The 24,714-nt window shown below is 47.5% G+C and overlaps 2 protein-coding genes across 3 annotated transcripts in view; one reads left to right on the top strand and one right to left on the bottom strand.

Annotated features, from left to right (window-relative positions):
* LOC122365368 overlaps positions 1 to 23,074 on the top strand; it is a 38,151-nt gene extending 15,077 nt beyond the window's left edge. Inside the window, exon 2 of the mRNA XM_043336525.1 lies at positions 20,481 to 23,074. Within this exon, the coding sequence (XP_043192460.1) occupies positions 20,481 to 22,604 (2,124 nt within the window). The 3' untranslated portion in view covers positions 22,605 to 23,074. The remainder of the gene's footprint in view (positions 1 to 20,480) is intronic.
* Positions 1 to 24,714, bottom strand: part of LOC122365367 (glutamyl aminopeptidase-like) — a 94,980-nt gene that overhangs the window by 52,075 nt on the left and 18,191 nt on the right. The gene's annotated exons all lie outside the window — the stretch shown is intronic.

The following is a 24,714-nucleotide window of genomic DNA, read 5'->3' as shown; positions in this document are numbered from 1 at the left end:
TGTCGCATTGCGCCACAGTTGTCTCAAGGCGCCATTTTTACCAAATACGATAAAGAATAATGGAGTGACACGTGTAGGAGCAGTCTTAAGAACTCCTTTTTTTAGTTTATCAGTTTATCTGATAGTCTGTGACCTCACATGACCCAGTGGTAGTGGTAGGTGTAGTGGTAGTGGTAGTGGTAGGAGTAGCGGTAGGGGTAGTGGTAGCAGTAGGGGTCAACAACTTTGTCAAATATGGTCCGATAAAGGTGCAATTCGGTGAAAGGATGCATGACAAAAGGACAGGCACAAATGCGCCACTTTTGTCGCAATGCGCCACATTTGTCACTAGGCGCAATTGCAACCAAATACGATTAAGAATCATGGAATGACACGAGTAGGAAAAGGGTTTGGAACTCTTTTTTAGTTTATCAGTTAATCTGATAGTCTGTGACCTCACATGACCCAGTGGTAGTGGTAGGTGTAGGTTTAGTGGTAGTGGTAGGGGTAGGGGTAGGGGTAGGGGTAGGGGTAGGGGTAGTGGTGGGGTATTAGTAGTGGTAGGGGTAGTAGTAGGGGTAGTAGTACTGGTAGGGGTAGACTGTAGTAGGGGTAGTAGTAGTGGTAGTGGTAGGGATAGGGGTAGGGGTAGTGGTAGGGGTAGGGGTAGTGTTAGGGGTAGTGGTAGGAGTAGTGGTAGGGGTAGTGGTAGGGGTAGTGGTAGGGGTAGTAGTAGTGGTAGGGGTAGTAGTAGGGGTAGTGGTGGTGGTGGTAGTGGTAGGGGTAGGGGTAGTAGTAGTGGTAGGGATAGGGGTAGTGGTAGGGGTAGTGGTAGGGGTAGTGGTAGGGGTAGTGTTAGGGGTAGTGGTAGGAGTAGTGGTAGGGGTAGTGGTAGGGGTAGTGGTAGGAGTAGTGGTATGGGTAGAAGTAGTAGAAGTATGGCCCAGGCCGATCCAATGTGACGTGGTAGCCTATACGACCTGGCCTGACCGAAGGTGACATGGCCTGACCCAGTGTGACCAAGGATGACCAACTTGACCTGACTTGACCCCGTATGACCCAAATTTCATCCAACTAAGCCCTCAGAATAGTTATTATGTTCAAAAATTTCCTCCGCACGTTCCCGTCCATATTTCTGCTTCCAGACGACAGATCAATTTCAATCAAACACCATTCGAAAGCAAATTGGCTGCTGCCGCATTTTCTGGCTACGCCGCGAAGCAAGTGGCGCAGCCGCTTGTCTACTATACTATTTGTGAAATTAAACTCTGTCTGTGTTTCTGTTTGCACCGTGCAGAGGCGTGCTTTGACGCCGTGTGCAGGTCAAACGGTGCGTTCGATGGGGCTGAAATTTGCACACGGTGTTGATGACGTCACGCGCACGTGCATTGTCGAGGTCCGAATGTCGGGGGATGGATGGGTCGCACGTGGCACGCGCTGGAAAAAGGTGCTTTTTCTCCAAATTTTGCTCGGCTCTCAAGCTTGCTTCAATTGGCATCGGCAACCGGGTTCGATGGATTTTGCCAACAAAATGCATGACGATCGGCGGCGGGTGCCTCTCATTTGCAGATTGGCCAAGTTATTTATTTTGATAAACAGAGGCGAATGAAGGTGTTGATTTTCGGTAAATAAAGACAGTTTTCAATGCGCTTACACAAATGCACCGCGTTTGCCGTAATGCGCCACATTTGTCCACATGCGCTATTTTTGCCGCAAATCGCACAACTTTGTCAAATATGGTCCGATAAACGTGCAATTCCGTGGAAGGATAAATGACAAAACGACAAGTACAAATGCACCACTTTTGTCGCAATGCGCCACATTTGTCACAAAGCGACATTTCAACCAAATACGATTAAGAATAATGGAATGACACGAGTAGGAGAAGAGTTAGGAACTCTTTTTTTAGTTTATCAGTTATTCTGATAGTCTGTGACCTCACATGACCCAGTGGTAGTAGTAGGTGTAGTGGTAGTAGTATTGGTAGGAGTAGCGGTAGGGGTAGTGGTAGTATTAGGTGTAGTGGTAGGGGTAGTAATAGGGGTAGTGAGGGGTATTAGTAGGGGTAGTGGTAGGGGTAGTGGTAGGGGTAGCGGTAGGGGTAGTGGTAGTATTAGGGGTAGGGGTAGTGGTAGGCGCAGTGTTAGGGGTAGTAGTAGGGGTAGTGGTAGGGGTAGGGGTAGTAGTAGTGGTAGGGGTAGTAGTAGGGGTAGGGGTAGTGGTAGTGGTAGGGGTAGGGGTAGGGGTAGGGGTAGAGGTAGTGGTAGGGGTAGTGGTAGTGGTAGGGGTAGGGGTAGTGGTAGTGGTAGTGGCAGTGGTAGGGGTAGTGGTAGGGGTAGTGGTGGGGGTAGTGGTAGGGATAGTGGTAGGGGAAGTGGTAGGGGTAGTAGTAGGGTTAGTGGTAGGGGTAGGGATAGTGGTAGGGTAGTGGTAGGGGTATTAGTAGGGATAGTGGTAGGGGTAGTGGTAGGGGTAGTGGTAGGGGTAGTGGTAGAGGTAGTGGTAGGGGTAGTGTTAGGGGTAGTGGTAGGGGTAGTGGTAGTAGAAGTGTGGTCCAGGCCGATCCAATGTGACGAGGTGACCTATACGACCTGGCCTGACCGAAGGTGACCTGGCCTGACCCAGTGTGACCAGGGATGACCACCTTGACCTGACTTGACTCCGTATGACCCAAATGTCATACAACTAAGCCCTCAGAATAGTTCTTATGTTCAAAATTTTCTTCTGCACGTTTCCGTCCATATCTCTGCTTCCAGACGAACGATCAGTTTAAATCAAACACCATTCGAAAGCAAATTGGCTGCTGCCGCATTTTATGGCTACGCCGCGAAGCAAGTGGCGCAGCCGCTTGTCTACTATACTATTTGTTGAATGAAACTCTGCATGTCTTTCTGTTTGCACCGTGCAGAGGTGTGCTTTGACGTCGTGCACAGGTCAAACGGTGCGGTCGATGGGGCTGAAATTTTCGCAGGGTGTTGATGACGTCACGGGCACGTGCAGTGTCGAGTTTTGAGTCTCGGGGGTTGGATGGGTCGCACGTGGCACGCGCTGGAAAAAGGCGCTTTTTCTCCAAATTTTGCTCGGCTCTCAAGCTTGCTTCAAGGCACCGGCAGCCTTTGACAATAAAATGCATGACGATCGGCGGCGGGTGCCTCTCATTTGCAGATTGGCCAAGTTATTTATTTTGATAAACAGAGGCGAATGAAGGTGTTGATTTTCGGTAAATAAAGACAGTTTTCAATGCGCTTACGCAAATGCACCGCGTTTGCCGTAGTGCGCCACATTTGTCACGAGGTGTCATTTTTGCCGCAAATGGCACAACTTTGTCAAATATGGTCCGATAAACGTGCAATTCGGTGGAAGGATGCATGACAAAACGACAAGTAAAAATGCGCCACTTTTGTCGCAATGCGCCACATTTGTCTCAAGGCGCCATTTCCACCAAATACGATAAAGAATAATGGAGTGACACGTGTAGGAGCAGTTTTAAAAACTCTTGTTTTAGTTTATCAGTTTATCTGATAGTCTGTGACCTCACATGACCCAGTGGTAGTGGTAGGTGTAGTGGTAGTGGTAGTGGTAGTAGTAGTGGTGGGAGTAGTGGTAGGGGTAGTGGTAGCAGTAGGGGTAGTGGTAGGGGTAGTAGTAGGGGTAGTGGTAGGGGTAGTAATAGGGGTAGTAATAAGGTAGTGGTAGGTGTAGTGGTAGTGGTAAGGGTAGTAGTAGTGGTAGGGGTAGAAGTAGGGGTAGTGGTAGAGGTAGTAGTAGGGTAGTGGTAGGGGTAGTAGTAGTGGAAGGGGTAGAAGTAGGGGTAGTGTTAGAGGTAGTGGTGGGGGTATTAGTAGTGGTAGTAGTAGTGGTAGGGGTAGTAGTAGGGGTAGTGGTAGGAGTAGGGATAGGGGTAGTGGTAGGGGTAGTGTTAGGGGTAGTGGTAGGAGTAGTGGTAGGGGTAGTGGTAGGGGTAGTGGTAGGGGTAGTGGTAGGGGTAGTGGTAGGGGTAGTGGTGGGGGTATTAGTAGTGGTATGGGTAATAGTAGGGGTAGTAGTAGTGGTAGGGGTAGTAGTAGGGGTAGTGGTAGTGGTAGTGGTAGGGGATAGGGATAGGGATAGGGGTAGTGGTAGGGGTAGTGATAGGGGTAGTGTTAGAGGTAGTGGTAGGAGTAGTGGTAGGGGTAGTGGTAGGAGTAGTGGTAGGGGTATTAGTAGTGGTAGGGGTAGTAGTAGGGGTAGTAGTAGTGGTAAGGGTAGTAGTAGGGGTAGTGGTAGTGGTAGGTGTAGGGGTAGGGATAGGGGTAGGGGTAGTGGTAGGAGTAGTGGTATGGGTAGTGCTAGGGGTAGTGGTAGGAGTAGTGGTATGGGTAGAAGTAGTAGAAGTATGGCCCAGGCCGATCCAATGTGACGTGGTAACCTATACGACCTGGCCTGACCGAAGGTGACATGACCTGACCCAGTGTGACCAAGGATGACCAACTTGACCTGACTTGACCCCGTATGACCCAAGTTCAAAAATTTCCTCCGCACGTTCCCGTCCATATTTCTGCTTCCAGACGACTGATCAATTTAAATCAAATACCATTCGAAAGCAAATTGGCTGCTGCCGCATTTTATGGCTACGCCGCGAAGCAAGTGGCGCAGCCGCTTGTCTACTATACTAGGGGAGAGTGGTGCAGGAGGCCCCCCCTTAAGCTCAGTTGCTATTCTTAGACAACTGATAATATTTAAGAGCTAACGTGTGCATGCGCTGTGAGCATGCATCATTTTCCCATACATATTTGCATTCAAAATGAATCTAGGGGGTACACAAACCGTAAACTTTAACATTTTGGAAAAAGTTGCAAAAGGGCCTCTTACACTATGGGTATGGTAAGACGCCGCTCCCCCTCGGGCGTTTTACAAGTCAAGTCGACTTGTAAAAGACGCTTTGCGAACACAGCTGCAAGGCCTTTTATTTCGAAAAGCTAAGCAAATACGGTGTTATCGAAACCAATAACACTTCCAAAGCGCTCGAACAATGTGAAAACTAGCACAACCAAACGCTGATGACCAACGAAAATTGTACCTATTACCTCTAAGAAAGGAAACAGAAAAAAGAAACAAAAACAAACTCCTTGAAAAAAGAATGCCACGCCTGCCGCAGGTGCAGGCGTTTTAGCATCGGGGGCGTTTTTTATCGGGGGGCGTTTTATCATCCTCGAAGGGAGGGCCTCTTAAAAAATGCAGTGTTTTAACGTCACAATATTTATGGTTTATGAGACATTTGCAGCGCATCAGAACATGGTCTATTCTGAAGCTAACATGTGACAATTTCGATGAGATAAGATAAGATTGCATTTGATAGCCATTGTTTTTCAGATATATAAGGATGATAAAGATGCATACGAGGGCAGCGCTTTTCGAGGAGCGCTGTGGCCCGAAGGTTTGAACTTTGAATTGTGAAAAACGCCCGTCCGCCGCAAAACGCAAACACCGCAAAACGCGCAAAACGCACGCCCGAAACGCCAACGCAAAGGTCGCAAAAAAATAAACAAACGCCCGCCCGCCGCAAACCGCAAATAAAAAAAACGCAAAAACGCCGCAAAACAATAAAACCGCCCGCATCGCACGCCCGCTAACCGCCAACCGAAAACGCCTAAAAGTCGCCCGCCCGCCACAAAAAACGCAAATAAACGAAAAAGCGGCCGCCAGCCGCAAACAAATTTAACACCGCAAACGACGCAAAAAAAAAGAAAACCGCCCGCATCGACCGCCCCCCGCCCACCGCCAAAGACAAACACCGCAAAAAAAAAACACAAAACGCCCGCCCGCCGCAAAACGTAAACACCGCAAAACGTGTAAAACGCACGCCCGAAAAGCCAACGCAAACGGCAAAAAAATCGCCCGACCGCCGCAAACCACACAGAAAAAAACGCCGAAACGCCGAAAAAAATGAAACCGCCCGCACCGCACCGACGCTAACTGCTAACCGAAAACGACTAAAAGTCGCCCGCCAGCCGCCAAACGCAAACACCGCAATAAGATAAGATTGCATTTGATAGCCATTGTTTTTCAGATATATAAGGATGATAAAGATGCATATATCTAGCAAGTAAAGGGGCAAAAACAGAAACAGGCTTACCAAAAGTCGCTGCGACGCACCTGATACCTCAGGTATCGTGAGTTGTTGTTTCAAGAGGGCTTCTGCTTTACAAGAACATTAAAAAATAAATAACATTATTGGTTTGGTAAAAAAAGCGATGGGGCCTCTTACCGACCCTGGGCGTCTTACACGGATCTCCCCTATTTGTGAAATGAAACTCTGTCTGTCTGTGTGTTTGCACCGTGCAGAGGGGTGCTTTGACGCCGTGCGCAGGTCAAACGGTGCGGTCGAGGGGGCTGAAATTTTCGCAGGGTGTTGATGACGTCACGCGCACGTGCAGTGTCGTGTTTCGAGTCCCGAGGGGTGGATGGTTCGCACGTGGCACGCGCTGGAAAAGGGTGCTTTTTCTCCAAATTTTGCTCGGCTCTCAAGCTTGCTTCAAGGCATCGGCAGCCGGGTTCAATCGCCTTTGACAATAAAATGCATGACGATCGGCGGCATAGAGATCTTATATACATAGAGATGACATGCACTTAAAATCGTGGCGATTCAGTGGGTCTTTTTAAGCAACTTATTTTCAGCCAGTAGCGTGCCAATATGGCTGAGGCATTGTTAGTCTGAAGAAATCATTACGGAGCGAGCGAAGCGAGCGTAGTCTTTCGTAGATTAACGGAAATTTCTGAGTATGAGCGGCCGGCCGGCCGTGGTTACGCTTTTGCGAGGCGTATATCTCAGCAATCACTTGACCGATTTACATGCAATAATTTTTGTACGGTAGCTTCATTCCTTCTACCAAGTATTGGACTATTCTCGATGCATGTGGGTGACCGCTTATGCACGTGGCACGTGCAAAACGAAGAGGTGTCAGTTTTGTAATTGTTGCAATATCTTGGTAACTACTTGGCCGATTGCGCTGAAACATGGTATGTAGGTAGGCACCCACTAGGCAATGCATATCCATGTGCCACAGTTGGGGTGCTGCTGCACGTGCGCACGTGCAGGGGTCGATTCCAGATCTCGAGAACGACTGAACCGATTGTGCTGAAATTTGGTACATGGTTAGGAGCCAGTTAGTAGGGTGCCGTGAAAAGTCGGTTGGGACCCACTTCGCACGTGCGCACGTGCAGGGTGCCGCTTCCAGATCTCGAGAACGTCTAGGCCGATTGCGCTCAAATTTGGCACATCGCTAGGGAGCGGTTAGTAGGGTGCAGTGCACAAGTTAGTTGGAGGCGTCCCTGGCAATTTCACTTGTCCAAGGCCCACCCTCTCGCTCGTTCTGTTGGTCGCCTCAAAAGGCGTTTTACTGGTTAAAAATATTGCTGCTCTTTCCTCGCTGATTTCATTCCTGAGGTGAGCACTGAAATTGGTAGCATGATTTCATTTTGTGTTTTTATTGAATTCCTTAACCCTATTCCTGGCGGGGGGCCTCAGGAGCCCCCCCCCCCCCTGAGGTTTTTTGGCTATTTCTCCCAAACGCGTTGAGCTAGGAAGCTCAAATTTTCTGACTTTTCCTAAAAGGCTTCTACGCAACATGTCTGAAAATTTTGAGTTGATCTGACCTCAGCTCAGGTCACCAGAAGTGGTTTGGTGACCCTACCTCAGAAAAGTTCGCAATCACGCCAGAGCTAGAGTTTTTGACCGATCAATTTCTTCTCTTCAGGCTTTAGTTAGGGTACCAGTATGTGCAATTTGTATATCTCGGAATTTTGATATCGGTGACCTTAGGTCAGGTCAGTTTCGCGACCTCCCCATTATAAGTCAATGGGGGAAAAATCAACTCCCTGTTTTTACCACTAAAACGGGTCGGAATGGCCCCATATACCATACATGACTTCATATACGATCAACCTTCACTACCTTGAGGTCTGTTTTGCTGTTGGGCAGCTGTGAGGTCATGTGACGTCATCAAAGGTCACCAAAGGTTTTTGGCCAATAACTCCGTACAGGAACAAGATACAGACGCGTGGATGGTCTCATTGTGTTCAGCTCGTCAAGACGCATCGAATGATATACATGATGACCTCGAGGTCACGTGACCTGAGGTCAACCTTTGACCTTGACCTTTCGAGGTCAACATATATATCATTCGATGCGGATTGACGAGAGGATCACGATGATGCCCTTAGTTTGTTCCTATCTTGACTAATTCGAAAGTTATTCGAGAAAAACTCTCCATATCTAGCGCCGCCATTTTGACTTTTTCGACCCCTGTGACGTCATCTTTGACCTGACCTGAAAATGACCTTAGTAAAAATTGTAGATCTTGACCGTGCGTATCCGATGCCGTTTACCGTTTGTCGCTGCGATGTGTAGTTTTTGAAATCTGAAGGGGGGGGCCGAATCGCCCCCCCCCCCACACGCCAGTTTCTTGTCCCGGCGGAGCCCGCCAGGAATAGGGTTAAAAGCTCGCCTAAAAACATTTTCTCTCATTCAGGCTCTCATCAACCGGGCAGGCGGTGGACCTCCCGGCCACCTTCCGCGCGATGGGGGAGGCATTTTTTTGTCCCCCTCCCGTATCTCCGAAACTACTGGACGGATCCGTAACATTCAAACGATGCTCGATAGCCCTGTCAAATTTGTCGACGGAACTCCAATTTCATTGACCTCGGGGTCACCGACGACGTCACAGGTCAGGTCAAAGATAAATGTTTCGCCGTTCACAGGTCTTCTAGGGAATGCGCTATAACATGTCGAAAATCAGCAATAGGGCGTACGTTGCCTAGTTACGAGCGAGCGAGCGCAGCGAGCGAAGCGAAGTCTTTTCAATATAACGGAAAAATTTCAGTATGAGCGGCCCGGCCCGGCCTGTAACGCTTTTGAGAGGCTTATATCTCAGCAACCGCTGGACCGATTAGCCTGCGGTCTTTCTTGCTGGGTAGCCCCATCCCTTCTACCCCGTAATTGACTACTTTTGATACATCTCAGTGACCGTCGTGGCACGTGCCACATGAAAAGTCAAGGGTGTTCAAGCAGTTTTGCAAAAGTAATTATTTTGAGAGGCCCATATCTCAGCAGCGGCTTAAGCGATTGTCTTGCGGTAATTTTTATAGGGTAGCTGCATCCCTTCTACTAAAGGTCGGATACTTTTGATCTATGTGAGGCACCCCCACTGCACCTGTAAAATACAAAAAGAAGAGGTGCCAAATTTGTTCCCATTTCAGTAACTCGGTAATTACTGGGGCGATCTCGCTGAAACTTGGCATACAGGTAGGCACCCACCAGGCAATACATTCCCATGTGTTGCGGTTAGGGTGCTACTGCACGTGCGTACGTGCAGGGGGCGTTTCCAGATCTCGAGAACGGCTGGGCCGATTGCGCTCAAATTTGGTACACCGCTAGCGACCGGTTAGAAGGGTGCTTTGCACAAGCCCGTTGGAAGTACCCTGTCGCCCTTCCGCACGTGCAGGGCTCACTATCTCGCTCGCTCGTTCTTCGCCCAAAAGGCGTTTTACTGATATGTATATATGTTGCTATTAGAGGTCACTGATAATACCATGTCAGGTCACAGGTCAGGTCACCAAGGGTCAGCACATGAACCCAACTTTACTTGGGTTGTGCTATGCATGTTTTATGGCCCCTCGACATGGTCCCCCCAAAAAAGGTCACAGGTCTAAGGTCATTTGGTTCAGGTTCATGGAATTTTCAGGGTAGGTTTCTTGAGATTTGGTCAAGTTTGGCGCTTTCGGTCAACCGTCGTGAAAACGGCTGTTCTGAACCTTTCTGAGCACGGTGCAAGCTCAAATATACATATGTTAAATGTTCCCATTCAATGATACATTAACCCTCCCCGGACCTATTGGTTTTCTACATACGCGCCGTCCGAGGGGGGGGGGGTACGATTTCCCTCGCCATTTCGCCCCTGATGAAGCTAAGCTAAAGCGTCGCGGAAAAAAACAAGCGCGTGCGCCGTTGCAAGACGCAGCGAACCCGATTTTAAGGTCTCAGGTCAACCGGTGCCCTCTGAGGTCAGGTCAAGTGACCAAGGGCAAGGGTTCAGTTTTTCATAACTTCGCAAAAAACGGTCGGAGAGCCGCGATTTTGGCATCATCGTGTTCACCTCGCTCAGGCGCGTCGAATGGTATACTTCTTGTTCGGGTGAGGTCAACTTGAGGTGTTAACCTCGGGTCAAGGGCAGGTCAGCGCCCCCAGATCACGAAGATGATTGAAAGAGGTCATGTTACATATTACTCGAATCGGCAGGTCTTCCTGAGTTTTTTTTTTTTTTGGTGGCCTTCCCGACTCGCTAACTCAATTTGATGGGGAGTTATTGATGAAAAACTCTAATGACCCAAGTGACCATAAATGACGTCACGCAATGTCAGCAAAAGTGAAGAATCGGACGTTGCAAGGCGTGCAAGAAATCACGATTCCATGTGCTGGAGACAGTTTGAGATAGTTCTCGGCGCTAACATAGCAGTTTTCATTTTTCCCCATTGAGTTATACCTAATGGTGATTATTGGTGAGGTCACGTGGCCGACCTGACCTCATGTGATTTTTAGGGAAAATCCGAGATATACAAGCTGTGAGACCTCTGGAGGATACTACATCCTGTATGTAAGTTTCATCTCCCTGTGAAAGTTCCTCTGGCACTGACGGCGTTGCGAAGTTGCGACATCTGAGGACTGTGCAGAGGTTCACTTATGACGTCACAGGTCAGTGACCTGACCTGACCTGAAAATGCGGTTGGTGTCACAAAATGCGGCTTGGATCAAAGGTCAGGTAGGTATGCCAAGTTTCAGCTCTCTATCGCCGGCGTGTTCGGAGCTATCGTGAAAAACCCTATGGGGGGCGGCACCCCCCCCCCCGTCGGCCGGCGAGGGTAAATGATACATGTAGTGCCTGATACGAGCATAAGGTTAAAACATGCCTAATTTCATTTCAATAATAACGCTCGAAAGCGTCACAGCTAGACAAAAAAGAAAAGCTGTACTTAAAAATAAGCGGATGTGAACACAATCTCCTTGACCGAATCCTTACAAAATGCAAGTCACGGGCCATGGCACCCCAGAAAACCTTGCTTAAAGGAAATAGTTCACTTTCACGAAATTATTTTTTTTTGCAACGGATTTATGATTTTTTATGTTCAAAATAATCAGCAAAGAAAATAAAACCTTTTTATAACAAAATATTATTTTCTATATTTTGATATAGGAAGAACTTTTCAGTTTCTGTAAGGCACACGCGATCCAGTATGAAAAGAGCATGGGTCCCGAAAATTCTTCAGAAACAGAGAAATTATCGCAGCCACCGGCATTTGGGCGATCTGCTCGATCTGATAATGTTCCCCTGAATGTCCTAATTGATCAGTACGAGAATTTCTCTAGAGTTCTCGTAGATAATTTCTCTAGTTTCTGAAGAATTTTCGGGACCCATGCTCTTTTCATACTGGATGGAAATATATGCAAGGCACACATCCTCAACGCAAGACACCTTTTTCGGGACGAGAAATAGAATATCTTTGCCTAGGGTGATCGTTGGGCTGTAAAAGCTCCTGATTTATGCTCGTCTCAGCCCAAGCTACGGAACTGCTATTCCAGTTCAAAACCCATGTTAAAAAGTGAACTATTTCCTTTAACCCGGCAGTTGCTGGGGTATTTCGCCACCCACCGTTTGCTGGGGGGGGGGGGGGGGCGTTAAACGCCCCCAGCCGATAACTCGAGAACCAATAGGCGCAGCGAAACGCACGAGGCGGCAAACGAAAGAGCGAGACGAGACGCTTCAGATGAGTACTTTAAAGTTGAATTTTGAGGTCACAGGTCGGGTCAAGGTCAGGTCAAACACCTGAAATCGGGCTTTCAGTAGCATGGACTTCAGGACTTCGCAATGGGCGCCTCTCGCCATAAACTCTGTCAAAACGGTGCACAATCCATCTTAAAGGGCCTACAAGAGTGTCAGCTCCATATAGGGGTCAGTCAAGCATAGGTCAGGGTCAAGGTCAGGTCAACCGGGTAGGCACATATCCCCGAAAATCAAAACTGATATTCGCAGCCTGTGACACATGTTTTATCCCGCGCCCGGCTGGGGGTCCTGGATTTCCACGCCCTGCTGGGGGGGGGGGGTGTTTGAACACCCCCCCTTGTAACTCGGCTCCTGGGCCACGTAGCGATACGCGGAAGGCGGCGTTCGAAAGAGCGTCAAAAATAATGACGAAATCACTTCGGTCAATTTTTTGGTCAGGTCAAAGGTCAGGTCACCAGAGGTCATTGAAGGCAAAATTTCGCCGATTTCCAGGTCGAATGTCGAAAATTTCCCAGAAGCCAACGCATAACTCGAGAACCAATAGAGCTACAGCGCCGCGGAAAAGCGCATTCGATAGCCCTATTAAAGCCCTTTCTGAGTAACTCTCTCAGATTTGACCTAACGTCAACGGTTTTGCCTGCAGGGGGCAAAAACTGCAAAAATAGCCACTTTTTTCAGAAACAGTTTGTCTGCAATAACTTTTGACTCAAGCCTTGTACGAGCTTGCTTTTACCGGCATCGTGTTCCTCTCGTCAAGACGCATCGAATGAACTATAACTTGACCTTGAAAGGTCAACTTGAAAATTTGACCTCAGGTCAAGGTCATGACCTGACCGGAAAGGGTCATGTTGCATATCAGTCGATCCGTATCGTCGAGCTGAACACATCTAAGGCGTTTTCATCGCTCTAGCATGCCTCTATCAAAAGTTATTTGCGAAAAACTGTTAGATACCATTCGTGACCTAAGATGACCTCAGGGCATAAACAAGGGTCACAGACACCATTTTCATGTTCAGTGTGTCTAAAACACTTGTAATTCGGTGCTTGGGAGTGTTTATAATGTCTTTTGTCCAAAAGAGGCGCATTTCAATTTTCTCCCATTGACTTATAATGGGGAGGTGGCAAAATTGACCTGACCTTAGGTCATCGATATCAAAATTCTGAGATATACATTTTGTACATGCTATTGCTCTTAGCAATCGCTGAAAGTTTCAAAGCGATCGGTCACTCGGTGTAGCTATGACAGACATTGAAACTTTTCATGAGGTGAGGTCACTTCAAGTGACCTGGTGACCTGACCTTGAATGACCTTGGTCTGAAATTTTCACAACATGTGTACAATTGATGTATGATAAGGTGTACCAAAAACGGCGGCGCGGAGCGCCGCCGTTTTTGAGATATTCGCGAAAAACCACAAGGGGGGGTGTTCAAACACCCCCCAGCAGGGCGCGGGTTATAGGTAATTTGGGGCGTAGAACACGATGGTGACATTTATTTTATCATATGTGTACGTGTTTGGCTAAAAAAGTTCAATTTAAGAAATTCATGCATCATGGTCGTGAAGTAGTCACGAAAAATTGCCAAGATTCAGTTCAAGATTTTGGAAAATGCGGAACGATAATCAATAATCGAAGATAGCCATTTGATTGATCATGGTATTGGCAGTGTAATGACGTTTACGGCATGTCTGTATGTCTATTCTGTGATTTTATATGATTTTTTGAACATAGGCGGTTTTTGGTCGAAAACTCAGAAATCATGACGTCACTAAAACCTCGATATCTAAAAAATTTTCCGACCGATTTTTTTGAAACTTTGTCACAATAAACTTCAATCAATTCCCTACAGGTACCCAAAATTTGGCCGCCTGCGGCGCGCCGTTTTTATGCTATGGCCCGGCGAAAAAAGTGGGGGCGTTTAACGCCCCCCCCCCCCCCCAGCAACTCGCGGGTTAAAAAGACCCACTGAATCGCCACGAAATCAAGTGCGTGTCATCTCTATGTCTCTCATAGAGACATAGAGACTCTCATAGTGCGTGTCATCATAGATGACACGCCTATGAGAGAGATCTCATAGGCGTGTCATCTCTATGTATATAAGATCTCTATGATCGGCGGCGGGTGCCTCTCATTTGCGGATTGGCAAGTTATTTATTTTGATAAACATAGGCGAATGAAGGTGTTGATTACCGGTAAATAAAGACAGTTTTCAATGCGCTGATACAAATGCACCGCGTTTGTTGTAATGCGCCACATTTGTCTAAAGGCCCAATTTTTGCCGCAAATTGCACAGCTTTGTCAAATATAGTCCGATAAAGGTGCAATTCGGTGCAAGGATGCATGGCAAAACGACAATTACAAATGCACCACTTTTGTCGCAATGCGCCACGTTTGTCACAAAGCGCCATTTCCATCAAATACGATTAAGAATAATGGAGTGACACGAATAAGAGCAGGGTTAGGAACACTTTTTTTGTTTTTAATTTGTCTGATAGTGTGTGACCTCACATGATCCAGTGGTAGTGGTAGGTGTAGCGGTAGTAGTATTGGTAGGAGTAGCGGTAGGGGTAGTGGTAGCATTAGGTGTAGTAGTAGGGGTAGTAGTAGGGGTAGTGAGGGGTATTAGTAGGGGTAGTGGTAGGGGTAGTGGTAGGGGTAGGGGTAGGGGTAGTAGTAGGGGTAGTGGTAGGGGTAGTGGTAGGGGTAGTTGTAGGAGTAAGGGTAGGGGTAGTGGTAGGGGTAGTGGTAGGAGTAGTTGTATGGGTAGAAGTAGTAAAAGTGTGGTACAGGCCGATCCAATGTGACGTGGTGACCTATACGACCTGTCCTGACCGAAGGTGACCTGGCCTGACCCAGTGAAACCAGAAATGGCCAACTTGACCTGACTTGACCCCGCATGACCCAAATTTCATCCAACTAAGCCCTCCGAATAGGTATGCTCAAAATTTTCCTCTTCACGTTTCCGTCCATATCTCTGCTTTCAGACGACAGACCAATTTAAATCAAACACCATTCAAAAGCAAATTGGCTGGTGCCGCATGTTCTGGCTACGCCGCGAAGCAAGTGGCGCAGCCGCTTGTCTACTATACTATTTGTTGAATGAAACTCTGTCTGTGTGTGTGTTTGCACCGTGCAGAGGTGTGCTTTGACGCCGTGCGCAGGTCAAACGGTGCGGTCGAGGGGGCTGAAATTTGCACACGGTGTTGATGACGTCACGCGCACGTGCAGTGTCGTGTTTCGAGTCCCGGGGGCTGGGTGGTTCGCACGTGGCACGCGCTGGAAAAAGGCGCATTTCCTAAAAAAATTTGCTCGGTCTTCAAGGCATCGGCAGCCGGGTTTGGTGGACTTTGCAACTAAAATGCATGACGATCGGCGGCGGGTGCCTCTCATTTCCGGATTGGCAGCTTATTTATTTTGATAAACAGAGGCGAATGAAGGTGTTGATTTTCGGTAAATAAAGACAGTTTTCAATGCGCTTACACAAATGCACCGCGTTTGACGCAATGCGCCACATTTGTCACGATGTGCCATTTTTGTCGCAAATCGCACAACTTTGTCAAATATGGTCCGACAAACGTGCAATTCGGTGGAAGGATGCATGACAAAACGACAATTACGCAAACGACTTTTGTCGTAATGCGCCACATTTGTCACAAAGCGACATTTCCACCAAATACGATTAAGAATAATGGAATGACACGAGTAGTAGCAGAGTTTGGAACTTTTTTTTAGTTTATCAGCTTATCTGATAGTCTGTGACCTCACATGACCCAGTGATAGTGGTAGGTGCAGTGGTAGCGGTAGTGGTAGTGGTAGTAGTAGTGGTAGGAGTAGCGGTAGGGGTAGTGGTAGCAGTAGAGGTAGTGGTAGGGGTAGTAGTAGCGGAAGTGGTAGGGGTAGTGGTAGGGTAGTAGTAGGGTAGTGGTAGGGGTAGTGGTAGTGGTAGTGGTAGGGGTAGTAGTAGTAGTGGTAGGGGTAGAAGTAGGGGTAGTGGTAGGGGTAGTAGTAGGGTAGTGGTAGGGGTAGTGGTAGTGGTAGTGGTAGGGGTAGTGGTAGTGGTAGGGGTAGTAGTAGTTGTAGGGGTAGAAGTACGGGTAGTGGTAGGGGTAGGGGTACTGGTAGGGGTAGTGGTAGGGGTAGTGGTAGAGGTAGTGGTAGTGGTAGAGGTAGTGGTAGGGATAGTGGTAGGGGTAGGGGTAGTGGTAGGGGTAGTGGTAGGGGTAGTGGTAGGAGTAGTGGTATGGGTAGAAGTAGTAGAAGTGTGGTACAAGCCGATCCAATGTGACGTGGTGACCTATACGACCTGGCCTCACCGAAGGTGACCTAGCCTGACCCAGTGTGACCAGGGATGACCATCTTGACCTGACTTGACCCCGTACGACCCAAAGTTCATCCAACTAAGCCCTCAAAATAGTTTTATGTTCAAATTTTCCTCTGCACGTGTCCGTCCATATCTCTGCTTCCAGACGACAGACCGATTTAAATCAAACACCATTCGAAAGCAAATTGGCTGGTGCCGCATGTTCTGGCTACGCCGCGAAGCAAGTGGCGCAGCCGCTTGTCTACTATACTATTTGTTGAATGAAACTCTGTCTGTGTGTGTGTTTGCACTGTTATACTGGTCATAAGTTAATCGGAGAAAGCTGAAATGCGCCGCTTTTACTGGTGTTAGCTTTGATCACGGATGTTGCTTTCATGCATTTAGGCCAGGTCGCGGGTTAGGTCAGGTCAGGTCAACCAGTAGGAGTCCTGCCGGCTATTCGTAGCACGTTACGAGCCACCGCCGGCCACGGGTGGTTAGGCGACTGCAGCGCCGTCTACCGTTGTGTTACTATAACTAACAGGAAGCCAAAGCGTTCATGGAAGAATCTTGATTAAAAAATGGCCAACTGGATGTACTTTCAAAAAGTGCAAAATCCTATTTTGAAAGTGCATACACTGATTATCACATTGTGTTTAGTTTGAATAGTCTCGGCAGCATATAAGTTGTGGCGAAACGCGGATGAAATATAAGTCACTGTTTCCAAGACAACCAAAAGCCTTACTTATCAATAACCCGCGCCCTGGCGGGGTCTGTAAACCCGCGCCCCGTTGGGGTCTGCCGAGCAGCGCACCCTGCTGGGGGGGGCAATTTGCCCCCCCCCTTAGATCTCGAGAACCACACAACATAGCGACAAGAGGCAAAGGTGTTGGATAGCCCTATCAGGGAACGACCTTGTGACCCGATTTCATTAACCTAGGTCAAACCGATGACGTCACAGGTCAGGACAAAGGTAAAATTTTCACCGTTTACAGGCATTTCAAAAAATGCGTTGTAAAATCGAGTAAAATGCATTTCATTGAAAATCATCGATGGGAAAATGTTCGTCAAACACATATTTTGCTATTTGAGGTCACTGATACCAGGTCAGGTCACAGAGGTCAGGTCACTGAGGGTCACAACACGATATTAAAATATCATGTGATGCATGTTTTATGGTCCATTTTATATGCCGAATACCATTGTATATGCCCAAATGTGGGTCAGGCACAGGGTTGTGCTTGACTCATGAGTCGAGTCAGAAATTTGACTCAACTCTGACTCAAATGAGTCAGATTTGAGTCGAGTCGGATAAAATGTTGAGCTGTTGAGTTGAATCAGAGTTGAGTCGGACAAAAATATTAAGGCGTTGAGTTGAGTCAGAGTTGAGGCAGTAAAAAAAACTTTTGACATTGAGTTGAGTCAAACATTTATGAACATGAGTCAGCTGACTCAACTTTCTATAAACAAGCTTTTCATTCCCCCCCCCCCCCGCTTAACAACTTAGCCCTGGCCCTGCTGCCGGAATTTTCACCCCCCCCCCCGCTCAACAACTTTTTTTATCCGAGTCAATTTTGAGTCAACTCACTTGACTCAACAAAAAAAAATTGAGTCAAGTTTGAGTCGACTCATATTTTCACTGAGCCGCTTGAGTCATGAGTTGAGTCAAGGGAAAAAATCAGCTCCTTGTTTGAGTCAGAGTTGAGTCAAGACTTTCTGAAGTTGAATGATAAGTCGAGTCGGCAAATTTTTTTTTGAGTCGAGCACAACCCTGGTCAGGCAGGCTTTGGGGTCTGTTTAGATTATGTTCTGGTGAAGGTCAGGTCAAGGTTAGGTCAAGGTCAAGTCAAATTAGGTCAAATTTCAAAGTTGATATTTTTGCATAAAATGGGTATCGATTCGATGCCGCTCGTCACGGGGAGTTTAATGGTGGTCTTTGTTTTGCGCTACGTGGTCTACAATTGCTAACAATTGAGTTCAAAAATTCTGACGTCATCAATTTTGAACCACTTTTCGCTATAACTTGGCAAAAAAGGAGGCACCGATCTGAAATGGACGCCATTTAATTGCGTCCCAGAAAAGCTATTTCTGGCACCTAAAAGCTGACTCGCCCCAAAATTAGTCCTCAGCACCTATTTGGTGGATACCAGCACCAATCATGGAAAATGACCTTAATTAGCTGTTTCTGGCACCTATTCATCGGTACGCCTTACTCTTTTTTTCTGAATCTGGCACCTAAATGCTGAGCGTAGCACCAATCTAGTAGAAAAATGAACTACTGGCTGGTAGAATCATGCTGTTCTGGTATAATGACCCCTGGAGTCTAGCCTAAAGGTTGCCAGTGCAGCTACACTCTAAGACAGCCCCGTAGTGATCTCAGCATTGTATATGACGGTTAAGTAAGCAAATAATATTGATTTGTTTGAAAAAAACAATGTCATTTAAATATTTTAAATTATTTATTTGCAATGCTTAAAGAGAAACATTTTTGTGAGTAATTGTCTCGATTTTGACCATTACAACGGGTATTGTATTTTTTGACGTCATCAAATAGCTCCAAAAAAGAAATGTAATGTTTTCATTCCGTTCAAGGCCGCTGAAGAAACGCGGGATCTTGCGTGGGACATTGTCCGTTGTTTGCCGTGCAGAGTTGTGCCGTGGTTGTGCATTTTTCATCCGTTTCTTACTTAAGTGTGCATGAAGCTTTGATTTTGTTTTTGGTTATTGTGTGGCCGGTCAGTCAAACGCCCCTGTAGAAACCGGATGCTGCGTTTGATCGAGATGGAGTCAGACGATGATTGCAGAAAGCTAATAATATTGAAAAGAGGGCCGGTTGCGTGGCATGTCTCTGTTCAGAGTTGACATTTTGCTTTACTCCAGTTTATGACCTGAGAGCCTGGCTGGAAGTGACGGATCCAAACTTTTCACGCTAAAATGGCTGAGGGTGCAATAATCTCTACATAGCGGGCTGGTATAGGAGCGTCTTGCTATGCTGCACCATAGCTGGCTAGTGATTCTCTTTTGGCTAGAAATGGCATTAATCATTATCTCCACTGGCGAAAATGGCACTTGACATCACCGAATGCAACGTTCATGTTTGTTAGGATACATAAAATCAGGAAGATTACGCGAATTAGGTAGGCAAACGTGGAATAAAATAGGTGCTGGATGTTTTGGTTTTGGTGCTGAATCAGCAAACAGCAAATACGGAGTTCAACTAGACGATCTGGCAACTTTAGGCTGTGTGGAAGCAATTAGGTGCCAGATTCAGATATTAGGGTCGAATAAGCATTTTGGGGCTGATCAGCAATTAGGTGCCAGAAACAGCTTTTTAGGGACCAGAAACAAATATTCCCCATCTGAAATTGTGTGTGTATATCGAAGAGCGCAGGGACTGTCACATATATTCCGTTTTTTCGAAATTCGGAAAAATGTTGGGATTTTTTTTGCGTTTTTCGAAAAAGAAATCAAGTTTTTAACTTCTGGGGGTCAAAAACCCAAAATTTTGAAAATCCGAGATTGAAGTTTTATAGCGCCGCCTTTTGTCTACATGACCATATAAAGAACTTTGAAATTGCTTGGTAACTATATTTTGTGAGTGTTTCAAGATTTCATGTTTTTTGCTCATTTTTGCTCGAACATGACCTCAGATTGACCTCAATAATTCCTGACCTAAGGTGAACTTAGACTTGCAATTTTGTGTGAAAGTGTCAAATTGATGCCCGGGAAGGTACTGAAAATTTGGCGGCGCTGCGCGCCGCCGTTTTCTTGCTATTCAGGGAAAACCACAGGGGGCCAAATTGCCCCCCCCCCAAGCGGGGCGAGGGTTAACCCTCGCCAGGCGAGGGCCTTTTCCATAACACGGACGGCGAGGGGGTACGACCCTCCTGGCGATTGGCTCCTATGGCAAGTTTAGAAATGCCAAATTTACAGGGTAGATGGGTCCATAGGAGATCTCGCCGCTGTGAAAGTTTGGTGACTCTAACTAAGACTTGAAATTTTGTGTGAGGGTGTCAAATTGATGCCCGGAAAGGTACCGAAAATTTGGCGGCGCTGTGAGCCTCCGTTTTCTAACTATTCAGGAAAAACACAGGGGGGCATATTGCCCCCCCCCCCCTCCAACGGGGCGAGGGTTAAGTATGTAAAAAGTATGGTTTATGGTAGGACCCGGTTGGACCCGTCAAAAAAAAAATCCAGGAACCGGTGTGGACCCATAATGGTCCAGACTGGTTACATGGGCCGGTTCCCCCGGTCCATATTTTGCCATCTCTAAAGGTGACCTCTTGCTCTTCCTTCCCTAAAGAGATGAAAATACCTTTATTGAGTTTTGTCCGTGAAGTTGGCGTTGACGCCAGCTCATTTGATTCTCCTTCTTTTTTTTTTCAGGTCACCCTATCGGCAAAGTCCCTGCCAGAGCACACCAGGCGTGTCACTATAGAAAACGTCAAGGAGCTAGTAATTGAAGCAAACGCCATCACCTCTCTGGCCCACCTGGAAGTCATTCAACTCCATAACATCGGTACGTTGACTCTCTTGACGCGCTCTCTTGCACGCGACAGAGAAACCGGCCCAATGGATCTGCTAATTAACGACGTGCAGAACCTCGAGGTGCACAAGGAGACGTTTTCAAAATGGCGAAACCAATCTAAGGTCCATATCAGCGGTGTAGAAAACTGTCAATTGCTCGACATGGCCTTTGCATCAACGCATCTTCGTTCTCTGTCCATTCAGAAAGTAACTAGCCTGGATATCAAGCAAGGCGCCTTCAGTGCAGCTTCCTCTATCGACAACATGAGGATGACGGAGATAGAATCTTTGTCCATCTCTACAGGAGCAGTCACATCCAATGTCACTCTGAAAACAATGAAAATGGCAGACATCGATGCCCTGTCGTTGCAACCGGGGGCATTCGCACATGGTTCAACGATTCACGAAGTAAATATAAAACGAGTGCCGAACCTCCATATTGCCTCAGGTGGAATCAATTCGATCATAGACAACGTTAAGCTGAGCGAGGTTAGCATGGAAGCTTGTGAGGGACACACTTTCGGTAGCTCGATGAAGTCACTTGCAATGGTTTCATCGCATATCAACCGGACAAAAACCAACTGTATTTCGGCCGTGAAGACCAAACTGCTTCTGGAGGCCTGTCAGATCGATCTCGTCGAGCCTCTGGCAATTCATGGAGCAATCGAACTTGTCGAAATCAGGAGCAGTGACTTCGGGATTATTGACAGAGAAGGGCTGAGGGTGAACGTAGCAAAGCTATCCGTCGAAGAGAGCGCTTTTGATAAAGTGTCTGATCGGGCACTGGCTGTCCACGCTACAGAACAAATCGATTTCAAGGACTGCAACATCAATATCTTGCAAAATAATGCTTTTGACCTCCTTCGCATGAAAGCAGACGCCCAAGAACAAATCATATTGGACAATCTCAAGATCAAGACACCCGAGGAGGGATCTTTGCGATTCACCCGCAGGCAAAACATCCTGATACAGCAGCTTGAGATCGGTATTCCGTGCAATTGTCCTATGGCAGATGTAGCGACAGCACTAGGGCTGGGCGATGAGGAACACGGCAATAATGATGGCATCAGAAGGCTGCCTCTTCAGATCAGTTGTGAGCACAACGGTAGCTGGCCCACTTTGGCTGAGTACCAACTACAGTTTTGTCCGGACTTGCCAGCTGCTCCGTCGACCACCACTGCTCTGCCGACTACCAGTGTCCTCGCCACAACCATCAGCATGCCCAGAGAGGACAGGCCAACGCTTCAGCCTCAGAGCAGCGCCGGAGATTCCCCAGAGCAGGGCCCTCAAAGGGCTTCTCACACAATGCACCAGCACGGAGATTCCCCGGATCAGGTCCAGACCGGCAGCTCCCACAATCTGATCCTGATCCTCACCACCACTTGTGCCGTCCTGATTGTGCTAGTCGTCATCGCCTTATTTGCCCGCCGTCACTTTGGACACTTGCCGCGGCACCCATCTACTCCAGGGCGAAATTTCTGGCGACGTATTTTTACCAGAGATCAGCAGACGAGCGGATCTTCCCAGCCCCTCACAATCAGCGCACCGATCCTTGGCGTAACCGGACCAGCCTGCAGCACGCCCCACCAGGCATCAGTCCAGAGTGTCACAGACAGCCAGGCCAGTACTGGACCCACCGAGTCACACACCAGCCGAGGGACGGTTCAGGGGACTGACTCGCCAGGCATTCATCTCCTGTCTCTAGAAGCCCAGGGAGGAGCTCACGGTGGTTCGTGGCAGGAGCCGCGGTATTACGTGGATATCCCCGTCGACATCAGACCGCCCAGTCAGCGACTCGTGCGGCCAAGACCAGCTCGGACGCACCGTTCAGGGGGAGGCGCACGTGAGAGCAGCCGTGCGCGGAGCGAGCGACGTGACTGGGAAAGCTACCAGATGAATCGGCAGAAGGACCCGCGAATCCAACAGCTGGCGCGCGACCCGCGCTGGGCGCGCGGCGAGATCCTGCTGGACCCGGAGTTTTAGGGACAGCTGATCAGATACCTATGTAAAGTTGCGGTAGGTAGCATGGGCTGTAATTACGAGCTGTGTGTCAAATAGAACTGCTGCTAAATCACGTAGCGATTGTGCAATGTGAAGTACAAAATTCAAACAGGGTCAGTCAGAATCGGCCGTGATGCCTATTGGCCTGACACGCGGGTTAAGGGTGCTTGAGTGTGCTTTGGTTACGTAACCAAATCAATGTTTAGTCTATCTATTGGTGCTTTGTTAGATATTACCCAGTCAACAAAACTTCTATTAAAGCAATGCAACAATGCTGTGATATTGATGTTGAAAGTCAATGGGTCATTACCTAAGTACTTTTTGTGTTTTGAGAGATGTGTCGATCGAATACGAGTGCCTGTGCATCGTAATTCTTACGGTAGGTATACCTATTTCATAGTTATGCAATGTAATTGGCTTGCGTTAAGATGCAGAATGTATAAATGAATGAATGAGTAATGTTTTGTACAAAATGCTGCTATTCAACCCTCCCCCGCATTGGTGTTTGCCGCGAACGTATAGGGGGGGGGGGGGGTGGACCCACCTTGCCGTTTGGCCCCTGATCGAAATAGAGCTTCGCGGAAAAAACGACGAGAGAAAGCCGCGACGAGAGAAAGCCGATGATACCCAATTTTAAGGTCCTAGTTCATTGGTTGACCTTCCAGGTCAGGTCAATGACCCAAAAGTCTGGAAAATCGGGAGCTGTTAGAACGTCGTAAAGTGTGGTTGCTATGTTTTTTTTTTTTAGGTGCTGATCACGAATATCATGTTCATTTTAATCACAGATGATGTCTTCATGCATTTAGACCAGGTCGGGTCAGGTCAGGTCAGGTCAACCAGTATGGATCCTGCATATACCATACATGACTTCATATACGATCAACCTTCACTACCTTGAGGTCTGTTTTGCTGTTGGGCAGCTGTGAGGTCATGTGACGTCATCAAAGGTCACCAAAGGTTTTTGGCCAATAACTCCGTACAGGAACAAGATACAGACGCGTGGATGGTCTCATTGTGTTCAGCTCGTCAAGACGCATCGAATGATATACATGATGACCTCGAGGTCACGTGACCTGAGGTCAACCTTTGACCTTGACCTTTCGAGGTCAACATATATATCATTCGATGCGGATTGACGAGAGGATCACGATGATGCCCTTAGTTTGTTCCTATCTTGACTAATTCGAAAGTTATTCGAGAAAAACTCTCTCCATATCTAGCGCCGCCATTTTGACTTTTTCGACCCCTGTGACGTCATCTTTGACCTGACCTGAAAATGACCTTAGTAAAAATTGTAGATCTTGGCCGTGCGTATCCGATGCCGTTTACCGCTTGTCGCTATCTTGCTTCGTTCTCGAGATCTCAGGGGGGGGGGGCCGAATCGGCCCCCCCCCCCGCCAGTTTCTTGTCCCGGCGGAGCCCGCCAGGAATAGGGTTAAGTAACGATTTTGTTTAAATGTTGGGGTTTCTTAGCGAAAAAAGCATTCTTCAAAGCTGTAGAATAAGGTTTGGTGAATGTTTAGACACATGTGCTGCTAATTTTTAGGACAAATGATTAATTTTGAATGATTTGAGCACCTCCATGCAAGAGATTGTGGCTGCGGTGAATAGGGACGCCATGTTCTGTCACACCACTACGTTTTTGCAAATGCGACCGGGGTAAATGCGCCACACCCGGGCTAATGTTAATGAAATGGGTAACATTAATAAATGGCTAATATTCGAAAGGCTTAGGCAGACGACAAAACCACAACCAATTTGAGGTCACTGTGCACTTCTGATAAAATTTCTAAAAAACAGATGGCAAATTAATGAAATAATGACACATCGTACAACGCCTTACCTACTTACCAGTAAAACGCCTTTTGGGCGAAGAACGAGCGAGCGAGATAGTGAGCCCTGCACGTGCGGAAGGGTGAGAGGGTGCTTCCAACGGGCTTGCGCAAAGCACCCTTCTAACTGGTCGCTAGCGGTGTGCCAAATTTGAACGCAATCGGCCCAGCCGTTCCTGAGATCTGGAAGCGGCATTCTGCACGTGCGCACGTGCAAACGGGGTCCAAAATGACTTTTGCACGGCACCCTACTAACTGGT

This window comes from Amphibalanus amphitrite, unplaced genomic scaffold (assembly GCF_019059575.1).
Source record: "Amphibalanus amphitrite isolate SeventyFive unplaced genomic scaffold, NRLGWU_Aamphi_draft 000735F_arrow, whole genome shotgun sequence".
NCBI classification, from domain to species: domain Eukaryota; kingdom Metazoa; phylum Arthropoda; class Thecostraca; order Balanomorpha; family Balanidae; genus Amphibalanus; species Amphibalanus amphitrite.
This window is presented reverse-complemented; position numbering and strand designations above follow the sequence as displayed.